The sequence below is a fragment of the Lampris incognitus genome, chromosome 16 (genome assembly GCF_029633865.1).
Source record: "Lampris incognitus isolate fLamInc1 chromosome 16, fLamInc1.hap2, whole genome shotgun sequence".
NCBI classification, from domain to species: Eukaryota; Metazoa; Chordata; class Actinopteri; order Lampriformes; family Lampridae; genus Lampris; species Lampris incognitus.
The window spans coordinates 42,431,535-42,450,737 of record NC_079226.1 but is presented as its reverse complement, the minus strand read 5'-3'; the positions used below and the strand labels follow the sequence as shown (position 1 = coordinate 42,450,737).

Genomic DNA, 19,203 nt, shown 5'->3' with positions numbered 1-19,203 from the left:
GAGGAAGTGATGCCTCCTCCACTCCTACAGTATGTCTGTAAGAGGAAGATGAAGTCAATCTTCACCCCCAAACCTGTGGCCTCCACCTCCACATTTAAAAGACAGACAAGACCACTAGACCATGAACCTGTACACAGGGTTACCATCTCACATTCATGTGTTCATACAAGCACATGTGTATTTAAGTTGTGTTTGATACACTACAATATAATCAGAACCAGTGCAGTATTTGTCAGGTGAAAACAGAGTTACACTGCAGACTGAAACAAGAAATATGAATTATAAATATATAGCTGGATATGGTCAGAAGGAAGGCCTTGCTATGCCTGTTAGACTATTTCACTTTTTTCTCTGAAAACAAAACTATATTGATGTGTGATGCACTGACAGGACCTCTTTGCTTGGGGATGTGCTCATGGGAAGTGGTTGACAGGAAGTAGGAAGTAGAAGCAGAGCTGGTTACTACACCTGCTTTGTTATTCCTCCAATCAGAGAAAACACCACCCAGGTTAGGATGTAGTGACTGCCATTAAAGTGGATGTAAATGAGGACTGAAGTGGTCCTGTGTTGAAGAGGTTTAGGAAGACTGACCTGAGAGTTTCCAGTCTACATTGTGGACTCCCCAGTCCAGCAGAGAGCAGCTTGACTCCTGAATCCCGCAGATCATTGTTACTCAGGTCCAGCTCTCTCACACTAGAGGAGGAGGAGCTGAGGACTGAGGACACAACTTCACAGCTCCTCTCTGACAGATTACAGTAACTCAACCTGAATGGACACACACACACACACACACACACAATAATTATCGAATACATTTATATAGCACTTTATCTAGACACCCAAAGCGCTTCACATTGAAGGGGGAAACTCACCTCAACCACCACCAATGTGTAGCACCACCTGGGTGATAAATGAGGACTGAAGTGGTCCTGTGTTGAAGAGGTTTAGGAATACTGACCTGAGAGTTTCCAGTCTACATTGTGGACTCCCCAGTCCAGCAGAGAGCAGCTTGACTCCTGAATCCCGCAGATCATTGTTACTCAGGTCCAGTTCTCTCACACTAGAGGAGGAGGAGCTGAGGACTGAGGACACAACTTCACAGCTCCTCTCTGACAGATTACAGGAACTCAACCTGAATGGACACACACACACACACACACACACACACACACACACACACACACACACACACACACACATATATATCACTCTATCATTTACTAATGGATCTAATACTTTTGATTTTACCATTTGTTTTCATCATGAGAACAGTTTGGATAATAGTACTTTATTATAGTACTCATCTAAACACGGATATAACAAAATATTACTACTACGAGAGTACTATTACTGCTGCTCCTTTTACTAGTAGCCCTACAATAACTGCAATGGCTGTTTGTTATAACACAATTTGTACTACTACTGCTACTACTGTGACTACTAATACTATTGCTACTACTAGACTAGTTCTACTGCTACTGCTACTATTACTGCTTTTACTACTGCTGCTGATTCCAATACTACCTGCTTGTTTTATGATTACTGCTACTTAAAACTATTACAACGACTGTTTTGATAGTTGTAATTATTCTATCATTTTAATGTCTTTAATACTTTTGATTTTAGAACCTGTAACCCCAGTAACACTATCAATCATCAGCGGAATGAAACAATATTTTCTCACCAATGGAAAAATATAATCTATACACTTACAGAGCTGTACTGGAGGCTTTGACCACTGGCAGCAGCCTCAGAAGACCCTCCTCTGAAGCAGAGTATTTCTTCAGGTCAAACACCTCCAGCTCCTTTTCTGAAGACAATAAGATGAAGACCAGAGCTGACCACTGAGCAGGAGAGAGCTGGTCTGTGGAGAGTCTTCCTGATGTCAGGTACTGTTGGATCTCCTCCACTAGAGAATGGTCATTCAGTTCATTCAGACAGTGGAACAGATTGATGCTTCTCTCTGGAGAGAGATCCTCCCTGATCTTCTCCTGGATGTACAGGACTCTTTTCTTATTGGTCTTTGACATACTTCCTGTCTTTCCCAGCAGGCCTCGTAGGAGATTCCGACTGCGCTCCAGTGAGAGGCCCAGGAGGAAGCGCAGGAACAAGTCCAGATGTCCGTTTGGACTCTCTAACGCCTTGTCCACTGCTGTCTGGTAGAGGTCTGGTTTTTCACGTTCATCTCCAAGTGGTTTAGACCTGCAGGAGGTTGACTGGGTTTCTGACAGCAGATTGACTCCAGTTTTGATGAATGAGAGAAAGACATAAAGAGCAGCCAGAAACTCCTGAATGCTCAGATGGACAAAGCAGAAGACCTTGTCCTGGTACAGCCCACACTCCTCTTTAAAGATCTGCGTGAACACTCCTGAGTACACTGAGGCTGCTCTGATATCAATGCCACACTCTGTCAGGTCTGCTTCATAGAAGATCAGGTTGCCTTTCTCCAGCTGTTCAAAGGCCAGTTTCCCCAGAGACTCAATCATCTTCCTGCTCTCGGTATTCCAGTGTGGCTCTGTCTCAGATCTCCCATGATACTTCACATTCCCCTGGATGGACTGAACCACCAGGAAGTGGATGTACATCTCAGTCAGGGTCTTGGGCATCTCTCCTCTCTTACATGTTCCCAACACATGATCCAGAACTGTAGCAGTGATCCAACAGAAGACTGGGATGTGACACATGATGTGGAGGCTTCGTGATGTCTTGATGTGTGAGATGATTCTTCTGGCTTGCGCCTTATCTCTGAATCTCTTTCTGAAGTACTCCTCCTTCTGTGGATCAGTGAACCCTCTCACCTCTGTCACCATGTCAACCCACTCAGGAGGGATCTGGTTGGCTGCTGCAGGCCGTGTGGTTATCCAGAGGCGAGCAGATGGAAGCATATTCCCCTTGATGAGGTTTGTCAGCAGCACGTCCACTGAGGTGGACTTTGTGACATCAGTCCAGATCTCATTGTTCTGGAAGTCCAGAGGAAGTCGACACTCATCCAGACCGTCAAAGATGAACACAACTTGGAACTCATCAAAGCTGCAGATTCCTTCTTCTTTTGTTTCAATAAAGAAGTGATGAAGAAGTCCCACCAAGCTGAACTTTTTATCTTTCAGCACATTCAGCTCTCTGAACGTGAACGGAAATGTGAAGTGTATATTGGGGTTGGTTTTGTTTTCAGCCCAGTCCAGAGTGAACTTCTGAGTTAAGACTGTTTTCCCGATGCCAGCCACTCCCTTTGTCATCAATGTTCTGATTGGTTTATCTTGTCCAGGTAAGGGTTTAAAGATGTCCTCACATGTGATCAGTGTTTCTGGTCTCGCTGGTTTCCTGGATGCTGTTTCAATCTGCCTGACCTCATGTTCATTATTGACCTCTCCACTGCCTCCCTCTGTGATGTAGAGCTCTGTGTAGATCTGATTCAGAAGTGTTGACTCTCCTGGTTTAGCGATGCCCTCAAACAAACACTGAAACTTTTCCTTCAGAGCTGCTTTGAGGTTACTCCGGCACATGGGAACAAGGTTTTCTGAATAAACAAATAAACCAGGGAATCAGTGAATGGATGTTACTGTAAGTGTGAGAAACAGAAACTTTACCAAACTCCATAGTATTACTTCAGCTTATCACTGGTGGATGGACAAGCAGGTCTGATTTAAGACAAACAATGAAGACATGTAATTAATTTATATAAAGGGTAGATTTATCCAAGTGCATTTCCACAAACAACCTGCTTCATTTCTACTGTAATAATATTTTGATGTTTGCTGTTCCAGCTCTCGTAGTAACCATGTATTAGTTAGGAGCTCTTTATTGGGATTATGGGGACAGTGGTGATGTCTTAAAGAGGTTCTCTCTGGTATTATTGCTCTGATGTGAACCAATGTCATCAGCATTTTACACCCACATCATCCAACCAATAGCTTAACCAGATTATCCATTAGATTTCTTTTATTTACCATCCAAATGGAGATTGTCTGAACCTCCTTTGATAAATCTACATTTTCAACAGAGTTTGAAAATAGTTTCCTCTCCCACTTTGTCTCTATTGACCCTTTACATCACAGGTTCCCAACCTTGGGGTCGCCACGCCAAGCGGGGTCGCATTGAATTGAAATGGGGTTGCCTAAAATTTCTAGTAATTCATCAATACAAATAATAATTATTATGATAATAAAAACAACACACACGATTTAAAACAACTCACTTCCCCTCATAAAAATCGAGTTCTCGGCATATCTTGATTCACACCATCACACGTGACCAATGTGCAGATTCCCAATCTCAAACAAATAGTGAGCGAAGTTTGTAAGCAAATCAGAGCGATGGAAAATGGAAAGATTTCTTCGCCCACCTGTGCCCTCCACATCTTTGAGTGAAACGGAGAAACTGACACCAAAAAGAAAGAGAAAACACGATGAACCCTTCCTTCAGTTTGGATTTACTAGCATAACTGAACACAACGAGGAAAGGCCGCATGTCTGCTGTGTGGTAACGTCCTGTCTATGGACAGCATGAAACCCAACAAGCTCAAGAGACATTTTGAGACACAGCGTAAAGAATATGTAGGCAAACCAAAACCTTTCTTTGAAAAGAAATATGCCGAGCTGAATAAGCAGCGAGTGTACTTCAGAAAGACAACGACTGTCAGTGAGTGAGCCTTGAAAGCATCTTTTGAGGTGGACGAGTGTCTTGTTGCAAAGGCTATGAAGCCACATACCATCACTGAGACTTTGATATTGCCAGCTGCCATTGAAATGGTAAAAACGATGTGTGGGGAGGGAGAAGTGCAAAAACTGAAGACAATACCATCGTCTGATAACACAGTGAAAAGAAGGATAGATGCCATCGCTAGTGACCAAGAGAGCACACTAACAGACCGACTACGAAATTCCCCAGCCTATGTTCTACAAACGGATGTCAGCACAGAAGGGAGAAATGCCCAGGCTTTGACATTTGTTCATTATATGATAGAGAATGCTATTCACCAGGGTATTTTGTACCGTCTCCCTCTTCCTGAACAAGAGACTGCCAAGGCAATGTACCATGTCTCCACAACTATATGGAGACAACAACATTCCATGGGAGTGTATGGTAGGGTTTTGTACAGATGGGGCTCCGTCTATGGCGGGGCGGCGAGCAGGCCTACGTACGTTAATCGTGGAACTGGCGCCCTCTGTCGTGTGGAATCACTGCATGATTCATCGTGAGCGACTGGCATCTAAGGAACTGAGTGTGCCCATCACAGACATACTGCAGCAGGTTGAAGCCATGGTGATCAACATCAAACCAAATCCACTGCGTGCAGGTCTACTTGCTAAACTATGCGGCGATGTGGGCTCTGAACACGACAACTTGCTCTTTCACACAGAGGCAGGGTGGTTGTGGAGAGGGAGGGTGCTGGAGCCATTTTTAAGTTGAGAAATGAACTGTTGGTGTTTTTCATTGATGTGAAAAAAAACCAAACAGATTTTGTCGACTTTCTGTGTGACCAGCAAAAAATGCTCCTCTTGCGTATGTAACGGATATCTCTGGAAAACTTAATGAACTGAAGATAAGCATGCAGGGAAAAACAAGAATATCGTGCAGATGAGTGACCGTGCTGATGGATTCAGGAGGAAACTCACATTCTGGAGAGAAAGCCTTCCAAAAGCAAACGTCACCCCTTTCCCCCAGCTGAGCAAGTTTCTAACAGACACGGCATCGATGACCAGTGCTCCGCAAAGATGATGTGTGAGCCCCTGAAACGCCTACAAGAGCACTTTCCCACTTACTTTCCAGACTTGGATATGTCCAAGTTTGACTGGGTGAGGGACCCATTCCACTGTGCTGCAGGCTCGGTGGACCCACCTGCCACTGCTACTGAACAGCTGATTGAACTGAGCTGTGACAGAACACAACAGGGACCGCATTCACGAGTGGCGATGGAGGAATTCTGGTTTGGAGCAACAGAAGAGTACCCAGAGATCTCACAGTGTGCTTTAAATCTGTTGGCTCCTTTTGGGAACACATATTGCAAAAACAAATACCGGTGTGAGTTCCACTTGGAAAAGGAGAAGGAAAAGCAGAGATTAAGAGGAAAGGAATGGAGATATGGCAGACAAGGTGGGAGGAAGACCAGAAAGGAAGGGGGTTTTACAAAAGAAGAAGAAGAAGAAGAAGAAGAAGAAGGAAAGACATACTTGTGTGAAGTGGATTTAGTGCTCTTGTGTGCATGAAGTCAAAGCAGTGTTGGTGAGTGGATGTAGCTGCAGAGATGAGATGCACTCTGTCTACTACACCACCCAACTTTGAAAGGCTGCAGCAAGATGTGCAAGCTCAACTGCCCCATTAAATATCTGAGCGACACCAACCATGGGTCCTGCGGGAGGGGGATCTGAGCAGTCTGAGTATGTGTGTGTGTGTGTGTGTGTGTGTGTGTGTGTGTGTGTGTGTGTGTGTGTGTGTGTGTGTGTGTGTGTAATTTCCGTATGGTTTTTTTTCCCTTATTTGTATATTGTGTTTGTATTGTGTGTGGGAAAAAGTAGATGACTCATAAAAAACTTAATAACAAAAAAGAGACACCAATCATAAAACATAAAACACCTAATAAATATACAGAGTTGTCATGGGTAGAGCCTACATGTGGTCTAAAATGAACATTTTCTTGCAGCAAATTAATTCTGGTGTAATTGTAGAGTGTCTGGGGTCAGTGGAGGTTAGTGACTTCAAAGTGGGGTGACGAGCCAGAACAGGTTGGGACCCCTGCTTTACATGGTGTTGAGGCTTTGGAATAAAGAGTCTCTTACTGCTCTCCAGACGGGCAGCCAGCTCCTCCTGCTTCATACTCCTCAGGAAGTGCTGGGTGATCTTCAGAAGTGCCTCTCTAGTACTCCTGCTCTGCTCCTCCTCTTTCCTCTGTCTCCCTAAGCACTCTGGGTAATCTGAACTCAGAACCTTCTGGAACCTCTTCAGCTCCTTCTTCACAAAAGTGACAATGTTCTCCTCAAGCAGCTGGAAATGAGTCAGTATGTGAATTAAACTTTCATGTTAAAGTCATGGAACAAAACATCAAGCCCATCTGTTACTGATTAAAAACCACTGGTGTGAACAGTGGAGCATGAAGACCATCATGACCAGAATGATGTTTTTCATTTCATCTGTAGGTGAAGTAAAAGCTGTTCATGTACATTTACACACCGTAAATATGGAGTCCAGGTCTGTTTGATGCTCCTGGACAGACTGACCACTGAGAACCTCTGACCTCTCCTGGTGGTCTCTGTGGAGAACACATGACATGTTAGGTCTCTAGACACACACACACACACACACACACACACAGGAGGTTACAGGTGTTGTGTAGTGATGGATGCAGGCAGAAACACAAGGTGAACACCACTGTAAATACTGATGTGGTTATTAGATGAGATGTTCTGAGAGAAGAAACTGAACCAGCAGAAGGTTCAGACCAATTCCATGTGTCATGACTTGTTACTACCTCTGTCTGTTCAGTAGAGTCTGATAACAACCAAACCATCTGTTCATATCAGCTGTTCAATTCTGACCTCTGTTCAGTAGAGGGGTGTCCATCTTTGAAATGAATAGGTAGAATCATAGAGTGGTCACTCTTCATGGACACACAGCTGGGTGCAGGGGGGTCTGGTCTCTCCTGATGGGTCCTGCTAGAAACAGAGGAAGACTATTTAATAAGTCTTGTTCTGAAGATGTATTAAGTAGGTATGGGTCAGAACAGTCGACTACTGTGTCAGCTTTTGTATGTTTAGATGTGAGGTTTTTATCTTGTGTCAGTCCATCCAACTTTATTTGAATCCCATCTTTCATACAGGTTAGTGCAGTTCAAAGTGTTTCACACATGACTGACAAGCCCATAACAACACACAACAATCTGACACAACCTGACAATAAGGAACATATATACACTTGAATAAAAGCTAGACAAATAAACCAGATAACATAGATTAAAAGGACAAAACCAAACAAAGACAAGTAAAATTGATAAAAACATGATAATATTAATAACAATAAAATAACAACATAAATACAATCTAATAAGTGAGTAAGATAAAGTAAATCAGTAGATTGTGGATCTTTTATAATGATGTTCCCGATGGATCTGACCAGCTTTTCTTAATCTCTTAAAGTAATTAAATAGATGAGCCAGCTATATGTAGATTAGTGCTACGTCAGTTTGGCAAATGACTTTTCTGAGAGGGAATCGCTGGTTGTTAGTAAGCAGCGTGTTACTGGTAGGGACACATTATGGTTGTTCGAGTGAACGCACTGATCTTGTCCGCCAGGTGAGGAAGGTGCTTGTCTCGGCCTTGAAGCTGAAGATTTAATTCATTCAGCTTTCAAATATATCGCTGAGATAGGACAGGTTCATCAGAAATTGTTCTTCACTAAACTTGCTTGCAACTTCATGCATACCCTCCTCCTCCAGAAACACCCGCATTTCCTCTCTGAGCTGAAAGACTCCCGACAACACTTCACCTCGCGAGAGCCACCTAGCGTCGCTGTGAAACACCACTGCTGAATGTTCAGCTCCCATCTCCCCACAAAGTGCAGAGAACAGCCGCGCTCTCAGGGGTCTTGTTTTGATGACACTGACCACATAACAACATGGGTCAAAACCTGGTTTAGGTCCGGGCTAATCAGTCTTGATGCTAGCGCTGCTCTGTGTATGACACAGTGCGTCCATTGTGCGTTTGGCGAGACCCTCTTGATTAGTGGCTGCAGTCCCTTCGTTTTCCCTGCCGTGGTCTGTGCACCATCCGTGCAAACGCCCGCACAGTTCTCCCATTTCAGCCCAGGTTCTGTCAGGTACCAGTCCAGAAGCCTGAACAGCTCATCAGCCGTCCTGTACTTGGGACGTACCTGCAGAACAGCAAGTCCTCACACAGTGGCTCTGACGTGACAAAGCCAACAAGAGCAATAAACAAGCAGTCTTTACTGCTGTCAGTAGCCTCGTCCACTAGCAAGGTGAAACGTTTGTCTTTCAGTTTTTCAGCGAGTTGTTCTTCAAGGTCATTTGAAAGGTCGCATATACGTCTTGCAACTGTGCCATTGGACAGAGGGACAGCCTTCAGTTTTGCGGCGCTTGTCTCATCAAACATAGTTGACGCCATATCTAAAGCCACAGGAAGTATGAGCTCCTCTGCTATTGTGTGTGGTTTCTTGCACTGGGCAGTTGTGTATGTGACTTTGTGTGACGCCATTAGTGCTTTGTTGTTCACTGATGCAGGACTTACAAAGCCATGCTCCTGCTGACGGTATGCACCAAGTCTTCTCTGACAGAACTCCAGTGCCTTGTTGACATGACCGGGGTGTAATGTCTCTAAGTGTCTTCTTCATGTGTTTGGTCTCACAGTACCAGCTGCCAGAGTTTTCACACATAAAATACACACTGGTCTCTCCTCATCTCCCACCACATTCACTGTGAACCCAGGAGCAAGACAGGCTTCGTCACATTGTCTTAACTTGGTTTTTGGTTGATTACCGTCAGTGAAGCACTTTGTCTTGTTTGTCTCGGAAGCATCTCCTGTCTTTCTTTTCGTCCCTGTCAAATGTCTCTCCATTCTGAGAACCTACAGACTCTGTCTCATGAAAGCAGGTTTTGTTGATTGTTCCACCGTGAAAAAGATTCTGACGTCAAAACAGTAGTTCCAGTCTACATTCCCCACCAGTCACACATGTGACCCCTGTCATACCCATGTGTCCCCCAGGGGGGCGCCACACACTTTGAGAAACGCTGGGTTAAAGGAAGTATTGTAAATGCTCATAGGTATCAGGAAAACACAAATCTTGCCATAAGGAGAGCGTCCTGACTGGATGCATCACCGCCTGGCATGGGAACTGTCCTGCCCACAACCACAAAACCCTGCAGAGGGTTGTGGGACGGCCCAGGACTTCAGAGGATGTGGGTTTCCCTCCATCCAGGACATATATAACAGACGCTGTGTCAGCAAAGCCTGCACAATTATCAAACATCCCAGCCACCCCAACTATGGACTGTTCCAGCTGCTACCATCAGGCAAGCGGTACCGCAGCCTCAAAGACCGGACCAGAAGAACCCAGAACAGCTTTTTCCACCAAGCAACCAGGCTTTTGAACAACGAACATTAACGACACTAAGCCTGGTGCCGGACTGACTGGTACTGACCTATGGTCTGCAGCGGATCATCAGTTTACATCAGTTTACCCCCCAGTTCTTACCATAAAGAAGACAATTTAATATTGGAACAAAGACAAAAGTCATTTGAAATATTTTGGATCACCTTGCCTTCACCAATTCACCACATCAGCACAGTAAATATTGTCAATAATCATCACGCTGTGATGAATGGGACACACACCCAAAGAGAACATCTCTGTTGGACATTGTTATTGGACACGTGAAGAGAACAGTACTACCCCTCCAATGCAAGAGAGGAACAAGAACTTTGGTTTTAACTGATGGTCACTACAGATGTGACCATAGACCTCACCTCTGTTCAGTAGAGTGGTGTCCATCTCTGAATGTACGAGGTGGATCTATAGACCAGCCACTCTTCATGGACACACAGCTGGGTACAGGGGAGACTGGTCTCTCCTGATGGACTGGACTTCAACACAACACAAACAGACCTTTGACTGATGATGTCATGATGACATCACTGCTGAGCTCTGAGATGGAGACCAGTCATAGACCAGTTAGAGATCCTCATCTTACCTCTTAGCTTTGGTCTGGCTGTCATGTTCCCCAGACAGAGTGGTTTTGGAGGTAGAACCTCCCTCCTCTCTCTCCTCAGACACATTCATAGCAGAGTGTAGACCTTCACACAAACACACACAACATGCCGTGTTAGCTGGACACATTATTTCCATAAGCTTTTCATCAGAGGATCAGTTATTTGTCATGCATGTCACATACACACATTGTATAAAATACTAGAACCCCCTGCTGTCTGCATCTAACGGACTGACCAGAAACATCCAGAAAGAAGGATTTGAAGCCTTGTGGTCCATCGAGACCTGGACTGTTTAACAGGTGGTTGTGTTAAAGGGGGTGGATCTCAGTGTTGGAAGGCGGTAGTGTTTTCTACACTCAGTAGATGAACAGTAGATAAAATGTACTTCAGTCAAACTTATCCAAGCTGTCAGAGCAGTTGTGAGACTTCCTGCTTAACTCACCAGCAGAATGAGGTGAGACAACACACTACAACCTGTTGGCTGCTGTTGGTTCTGTCTGGATACCACTGAAAGGAAAACACAAAACATTCTCATGAAATGTTCATCTCAACACCAAGTCAGACAGAAATGCTGGAAATCCTCATACAATGAATTCCAATGAATATTCACATCTGAAAGCAGCACATAATGTTGGGTATTGGACCCCTGAAACTGGTTGGTTGGATGATTGACCACTAGAGGGCTCAGGTCAGAGAGCACAGAATCATCAGTTTGAGTTAAGTCCTTTACTTGCAGAGTGGTAATAGTTCCAGCAGTACAAACGGTACAGCATAACGGAGCATATCTCTATAGTTTCTGAAATAAACACAAAGAACACAAACGCATGACTGTCTGTGAGTTGTTACTGGTAGCCAGCATAACAAAGCATTTAAGCATCGCACAATGAAATCTGCATCCTCTCAGGAATCAGAAACAATTTATTGTCATTTCTTACATGTACTTGCATACACAAAGAAATGACAATTCATTTTCTCCCAGCCCACAGAAGTGCAACACAAGAAACACACATCCAGAATTTCCCAAAAACAACACCACCAAAAACACACAAAACAGAGAACAAAGCAAAAAAACAACAAACAGTTAACAACACAGTCCACTCAGTGCAACGCAGTCCACAAGATTCCTCTGTCCACAGAACGAATTGCAGCCAGGATGACTGTGGTATGCACGTGTAGCGCCTCTCTAGCGGGTTTGGCTATAGTGAGAGGTGGCTATCCTGTGTTCTTTAAAACCTCTCATCAAATAAGTGGGGTGTCACTAATAAACATATCAGTGTTTAACTTGTGTGTGTGTGTAATCACTACTTAGTAGGCTATATGCAATACTCTTTTTCTTAATTACCTTAAAATATCAAAAGTAATCATTCAACACCACTGTGTTATGAGAAGTTTAAAATATTTACTTAGAAAATATTGTTCAGTATGTAAATGCTTCGTTTTCAAATATCTTTTGAAATCTCCCAGTCAAATGCATACACATACACATTGAAACATAAGGGCCCAAGAAAAAGAAAGTAGCCGGCAATAACCTGGCCTACTTTCAAATACCCAGTTCAAATGATGCAGGCCTGAGTGTAGCTTGTGAACGTTGTAGCCTTAAACCAAATGGCTGCTTCACCTCGCAGGCAAAAACCAAATGGCTGCTTCCCCACGCAGGCAAAAACAAAATGGCTGCTTCCCCACGCAGGCAAAAACAAAATGGCTGCTTCCCCACGCAGGCAAAAACAAAAGAACGGTACCTTTCCTCAATGGAATGTAGCCTCCAATACACAAGGTCCAAGGCGGCGGCAGCAGGAGCAGATATGACAAGAAGATTCACGATGGTGACGATCTCGGCAAAGTCCACCACTCGGCAACGCTATCCGGCTCCGTCGGGGTCTTTGTTCGTCGTCCGCGTCGCAGTTCCACACAGGCTTTGCTAGTCGAGGTCGCTGGTCGCTAGCTTGTTAGCAAAGTCCATGCAAAAGCACTAGCCACTAAGTCAGCGGCTAACTTAACTTCTTTCGGTCTTCTTGTGCTGAGTAGTTCATTCAAAACGGACAGAAATATCACCATTAAAGTTTAGTATAAGAGTCCTGGTTGAACACTTTCACTAAAAATGGTGTACACCTTAACACAACATTTCGTGTTTTTCTTTTCAGCAGACAACACGCTACTTCCCTCGTACTCCTTCGTCGCTCACTCTCAACCCCCTCCCTCGCCCTTTGACCTCCAATGTGATTGGCTCATTCACCAGAGTTTGAAAAAAAAAACTAACTTCACAAAACATTTGTGTACCTCTTTCTTCCTATTCTTACGGGCATTTTTAAAGCATTTTCACATATATTATTACACAACAAATATTTAACATTTTTAGATGCTGTATTCAGTAAAACATGAACATTACCCAACATGCATTTCTCTCAGTGAGCAAAATCATACCTTCCTTGTTGGTCAATGAATCTTAACAATTTAACCGTAAATTCTATTTATTAAACTATGAAATTATTTATTCAAAATGATATCTTATAATAATGAATACATTTCAACAGGGTTACACATGGGCTAGCAGTTAGCTTAGCATGCCCCGCTTCCGCGTCCTGTCCGACCGCTCTCGGTGTTTCCTCCCCGGGCGCAGCTCCAGGCAGGGGCCGTGGTCCCTGGATCCATCGTACGAAGCAGACCAGGCTCCCTCAGCCGATCCAAAGCTAGCTCTCCCAGGCAGACACCTGCGACACACCTGGTGAACTCAGGTCCTGTCACAGCCTCTCGCCCTTGACATCAAAGCGATCGCCCCTGACACCTGCTACACCAGCTGACACCTGCTGACCCCTCCTTCACCCCGGCACGCCAGCTGGCCATCAAGCAATAGCCCTCACCCTTAAAAGGCCTCCACTGTGGACCAGTCTGCGCTGGAACGTCGCCTTTCATGGACTTCTGCCTGCTTGTCTACCTGCCACTGAGCCAACTCCTGCTCTACCCCTGAGATCGGTCACTTCAATAAAGACTTGATTCTTCCCTTACCTGGTTGTCCCGTCTGCTTTTGGGTTCTTTCCTGATACGTGACAGGTCCACATCAAGTCAAACAGACCTTCTTGTTGTGGTTTCACCGCCCCGAGCTGCCTCCCCGGCACGTTCCCGCCACTCCTCCAGCTCGGACGCGCCGGGAACATCCGGGCGCTCGGATCGCGCTCTGAGGGGACGAGCACTGCGCTGCACCAGGTGTTGGCCACCATCCATCAGGCGCACCTGCGGCAGTCAGGCAGCCTCTACCAGAAGCCTCCCGGACCGCCTCTCTGGACTTGGACGTCCTGAGCCCTGCGGTGAAGCTCTGACAAGCCTGTTCCAGTGACTCCTGGGCACCCTCTTCTGTGTCTGTTCCCACGCTGCTGTTTTGTTTCTCAGTGTTTAACTCCCGTGTTCCTGTTTTTCCTCTCGCTGTTTTTGTTTCCCTCCGCAACTTCCACGCTCCCCGCGTCTACCTCGCCCATCGTCCCCAGCGACCATCACGTCTCCCCGGACCCCCTCCAGCGATCTCCGTCTGCGTCTCTCTCCCTGGACCCCTCCCTCCGCGTCTCTCCCCCTGGACTCCTCTCTCCGCGTCTCTCTCTCTGGACCCCTAACTCCGCGTCTCTCTCCCTGGACTCCTCTCTCCGCGTCTCTCTCTCTGGACCCCTAACTCTGCGTCTCTCTCCCTGGACCCCTCCCTCTGCGTCTCTCTCCCTGGACCCCTCCGTCCGCGTCTCTCCCCCTGGACTCCTCTCTCCGCGTCTCTCTCTCTGGACCCCTAACTCCGCGCCTCTCTCCCTGGACCCCTCCCTCCGCGCCTCTCTCCCTGGACCCCTCCCTCCGCGTCTCTCTTCCTGGACCCCTGCCTTCGGATTTGACTTCCTGGATCACGGACTCGGACTTCCTCGGACAACCCCTCGCTCAACGGATTTGGACTTTGGTAGCCAGGCGCGCGCACATCGTCTCAACACCCCGCCAAACATCTCTCCATTATTACACGTAGGACAGATGTTGCAAGTTAGACACCAGCTTTCATTACACACACGTAGTATAGCACACATCTCACAAACAGACCCGCTATCCGCACCATGCAGCCCCTCCCCACCTCAGATCCACCTCCCTGTTATTATTTCGAGCAGTTTGTTTGTTTCATCCTGCATTAAAATCGCCTCGGGTTTCTCAGGACTCTGTGTCCGTCTGCCTTTGGGTTTCGCTGCGCTGGCCTCTGGTCTCCATTCGAGATCCATAAGACTTCTATTTTCATCCGTAGAGGAAACACAGAGAGAAGATGCTTCTTGTTCTCTTTGGTCGGTCCTGGATGTCTGTGGACATTTGACCACATCTTCCTAACTTCAGTATCAACGTCTAGAAACGTCAGAATGACATCAGACCAGTCTAACCAGTGGTCGGGTCTCGTCTGTGCCAGACAAACCACATATCAGGTGGTTTAGTTTATCTGCGGCCACTAGACAGAAGATAAGGATCGCATCTTGGGCAGTGGACTGAAGAAAAGCCTCAAAACTCAGAAATGACACTGAGGTGGAGAAACTTTTATCAATTCAAAACTCAGCAGCTGAGGTAGAAAGTCAATGTTGTGAAAATCTGTCTGCCATGACACAAAACCACAGCTCCAGAACATCATAAATAATAAAATATTACTGAGGGGAAACCAGAGAAATGGTAAACGCTCATGTTTCTGTATCGACACGTCCGGTTTGGTTTCCTGTGGTTTCATCAATTATTACATGTGTTTGGAGTCAGTGGCGTGCTCAGTCCTCTCTGTAGTTAAGTAATATATTTTTGTTGGGTGCTCTTTGGTCCAAGGTTAGCAGTTTCAGATGAGAAAAAGAGAACAAATCTCTGACCAAGGCACTCCGTGTAATTAAAATGTATGGAGCCTCAGAAACGTTCAAAGTGCTGATTCCTTGTTTAGAGGTCTAGAGCAGCGTTTCTCAAACCTCTCCTGGAGGACCGCTTGTCCTGCATGTTTTAGATCTCTCCTTGCTCCAACACAGCTGATTCAAATGATCAGCTTTGTTATTAGGCAGCTTCGGGAGCTCATAACGAGTTGATCATTTGAATCAGCTGTGTTGGAGCAGGGAGAGATCTAAAACATGCAGGACAAGCGGTCCTCCAGGAGAGGTTTGAGAAACGCTGCTCTAGAGTGTTTTTCACCAACAGGCCTCGTCTCTGGTCCGTCTTTTCTTGATGACAAATGTCTTGAACGGGTTTCAGTCAAATCCCCCATTAAACAAGCGGCTTAGACGTCTTTAACGTGGTCCCAGACACGGCTGTGTTAACAGTTGTTCACTCTGACAATGTGTTGAACAGAAACATCAGATATTAAGAGTCGAGTCAAACAGCAGAGTGAGTGTGGAAAAGTCCAGTCACACTTACATTATTCTTATTGTCCCCTACATGAAGCAGGAAGGCGTCGCCAGCAGCAACAGAGACCCACTGAAACCACGTCACGCAAGAATGTTCCACTATGACGCTGTTGTGTTGCTGTGAAATACATCCACTTTTACTGCTCCTGCTGCTAAAACACTTCTACCACGAGGCCTGAAAGCGAAAGTAAATCTCACAAAGACGGAAAGAGAGAGAGAGAAAGAGGAGGGGGCAGAGAGTGAGAGAGCGAGGAAGAGGAGGGGACAGAGAGAGAGAGAGAGAGAAAGAGGAGGGGACAGAGAGGAGAGAGAGAGGGGGGAGGGGAGAGAGAGATAGAGAGAGAGAGAGAGAGAGAGAGAGAGAGAGAGAGAGGAGGGGGGAGAGAGAAAGAGAGCATGGGGGAGAGAGAGAGCGAGAGAGAGAGAGGGGACGGAGAGAGAGAGGGGAGAGAGAGAGGGGAGGGAGAGAGGGGGGAGAGAGAGAGCGAGAGAGAGAGAGAGAGAGAGGGGAGGGAGAGAGAGAGAGGGGAGAGAGAGAGAGAGAGAGAGGAGGGGGGAGAGAGAAAGAGAGCATGGGGGAGAGAGAGAGCGAGAGAGAGAGAGGGGACGGAGAGAGAGAGGGGAGAGAGAGGGGAGGGAGAGGGGGGGGAGAGAGAGAGCGAGAGAGAGAGAGACAGGGGAGGGAGAGAGAGAGAGGGGAGAGAGAGGGGGGGAGAGAGAGAGACAGGGGAGAGAGAGAGAGAGAGAGCGAGAGAGCAAGAGAAAGGGGAGAGAGCGAGAGAGAGAGGGGAGAGAGAGAGGGGAGAGAGAGAGAGAGAGACAGGGGAGAGAGAGACAGGGGAGAGAGAGAGGGGGGGGGGTGTAATGATCTGTGCCCTCTGGCTATGTTAACTTATAACATTAATGAAGCAAGGACGACTTCTCTCGTGCTGGGTGTTTATTCACCGACCGGATTCCGACTGACGTTGTTACGTACATCCTGTGACTTTGTTGTGGCGCTACGGAAAGCCGTAAGGGACATTAGCAAATCAAATATTACTAGCAAATATTACATCTCCCTTTTTCTGAAAAGTGCTGCTTTCTCTGCAGAGATACAGACCACGTTGAGCACGTCTATAAGCGAATACAATCTTAATAAGAAAGAATATGAAAGTGGAACTCTTATATAACTGGACTGCAACAAAGTAGTGTAAAACATTTCCTTCACTGTCTAAATGTGACACCGTAATAACATTTCATCTTTTTTTTCATTTCATTACTGGTAACTGCAAACAGCAGGTAGGTACACAAGGTAAGTGAACGCTGTAAATATTTCTTTTCAAAACATAGCAGGTATAGTACAGGTTGGTGTAAAATTCTCTTTTTTTAACATTCATAAGTCAAGGATTTGTCTTGGTTTGATCGTGCGACCTGACCTCGTGGTGTAACCAGGCTGTGTGTCTGGTTGTCGCTGATTGTTCGTGTCTGGAGGTTCAGCATGCTCTTGCTGATGGGCTTGTGTGTTGTTGTTAGCGCTGGTAACAGTCTGCTGTGAAGTGTGTGTGTGCGTAGTGTGAGTGTTCACTCTGCTTTGTCGCAGGTGTTGACGGTTGCGTTGGTAGATCTGACCTTCTTTGGTTTGGATGTGGTAGCTCCTGTCTGTGTTCGCTGGTCTTTCCACAGTTGCAGGTCTCCAGGATCCATCCTCCTGCCGGAAGCGGATTGGTGTGCCTGCGGGCAGGTGGGGCAGAGGTTTGGCTGTTCGGTTGTAGTATGCCTGCTGGCGCTGTTGACATACCTCTCTCCTTTTGTGAACATCCTCCTGACTGGCGATCTGTGGCTGCAGGTGTTTTGCTGTTGATGGGAGAATGGACCGCAGCCTCCGACTCATCAGTAGCTGTGCCGGTGATTTCAGGTTGTCCACCGGTGTGTTGCGATACTCCAGTAAGCTCATGTAGGGGTCTTTGTTCTCAGCTTTGGCTTTGTCCAGGATGCGTTTGGCCGTCTGGACAGTCTTCTCGGAGAGGCCGTTGCTCTGTGGGTAGTGGGGGCTTGTGGTGGTGTGTGAGAAACCCCATGTCTGTGAGAAGTTGCGGAACTCACCAGAGCTGTAGCACGGACCGTTGTCGCTGATGATAGTCTCGGGGATTCCGTGTCGAGCCATTGCTGCTTTCAGCTTCATGATGACGGCAGATGAGGTGCAGCTGTAAAGTCTTTCTAGCTCGAAGAATCTGGAGTAGTAGTCCACAGTGACTATGAAGTCCTGTGAGTTCCATGTGAATAGGTCTGTGCCTATCACTTGCCACGGCCGCTCGGGTATGGCGTGTGACATCATTGGTTCCTTTGCATTTGCGCTGCGCCGTTCTTGGCATATGCTGCAGTCTGCTACCGCATCCTCGATCTGTTTCCCCATGCCAGGCCAGAACAGTAAGTCTCTTGCTCGGCATTTGCTTTTTTCCACGCCAAGGTGGCTGGCATGGATGCGCTGTATCATGTCCTTGCGAAGCTTTTGGGGGACAATGATTCTCTCACCTTTGAACAGGATACCGTCCATTTCTGAGATTTCTGCTCTGTGGTTCCAGTATTCCTGGATGCTGGGCGGGCACTTTTTCTTTGTGTCTGGCCAGCCAGTGAGTGTGGCTCGTCTGAGTGCGGTGAGCTGTGGATCTTGCGCTGTTTCCTGCTTGATTTCTGTGAGTCTTGTGTCGCTCACAGGGATGTTGCTGAGGACTGTGTGCACTTGGGCCTCCATCCCTTCCTGTAGGTCACTGTCGTGGTGTTCTATTGACTTGCGTGACAGTGTGTCGGCCACCGGTATGTCCTTACCGGGGCGGTGGATGATTTGGATGTCGTATTTTTGGAGTGCCAGGATCATCCGTTGCAGCCGGGGTGGTGCTGCTGCCAGTGGCTTTTTTAGTATTGCCTCCAGAGGCTTGTGGTCTGACTCCACAATCACTTTTCGTCCATACATGTACTCGTGGAACCTCTTGCAGCCGAAGACCACAGCGTAGAGCTCCTTCTCTATCTGTGCGTAGTTTTCTTCAGTGCTGTTGAGTGACTTGGACGCATAGGCAATTGGTTTGCCATCTTGGAGCATGACAGCCCCAAGGCCACTTTTGGATGCATCCACTTGG

At 46.5% G+C, this 19,203-nt stretch overlaps 1 protein-coding gene across 1 annotated transcript in view; it reads right to left on the bottom strand.

The window, feature by feature from the left end:
- The window catches only part of LOC130126416 (NACHT, LRR and PYD domains-containing protein 12-like), a 56,682-nt gene extending 40,382 nt beyond the window's left edge, over positions 1-16,300 (bottom strand). The window contains exons 1-10 of the mRNA XM_056295923.1: positions 16,101-16,300; positions 11,158-11,222; positions 10,697-10,799; positions 10,473-10,589; positions 7,533-7,649; positions 7,168-7,246; positions 6,777-6,981; positions 1,714-3,517; positions 959-1,132; positions 592-765 (exon numbers count right to left, since the gene is read on the bottom strand). Of these exons, the coding sequence (XP_056151898.1) occupies positions 592-765; positions 959-1,132; positions 1,714-3,517; positions 6,777-6,981; positions 7,168-7,246; positions 7,533-7,649; positions 10,473-10,589; positions 10,697-10,785 (2,759 nt within the window). The 5' untranslated portion in view covers positions 10,786-10,799; positions 11,158-11,222; positions 16,101-16,300. The remainder of the gene's footprint in view (positions 1-591; positions 766-958; positions 1,133-1,713; positions 3,518-6,776; positions 6,982-7,167; positions 7,247-7,532; positions 7,650-10,472; positions 10,590-10,696; positions 10,800-11,157; positions 11,223-16,100) is intronic.
- Between the last annotated feature and the right edge of the window lie 2,903 nt (positions 16,301-19,203).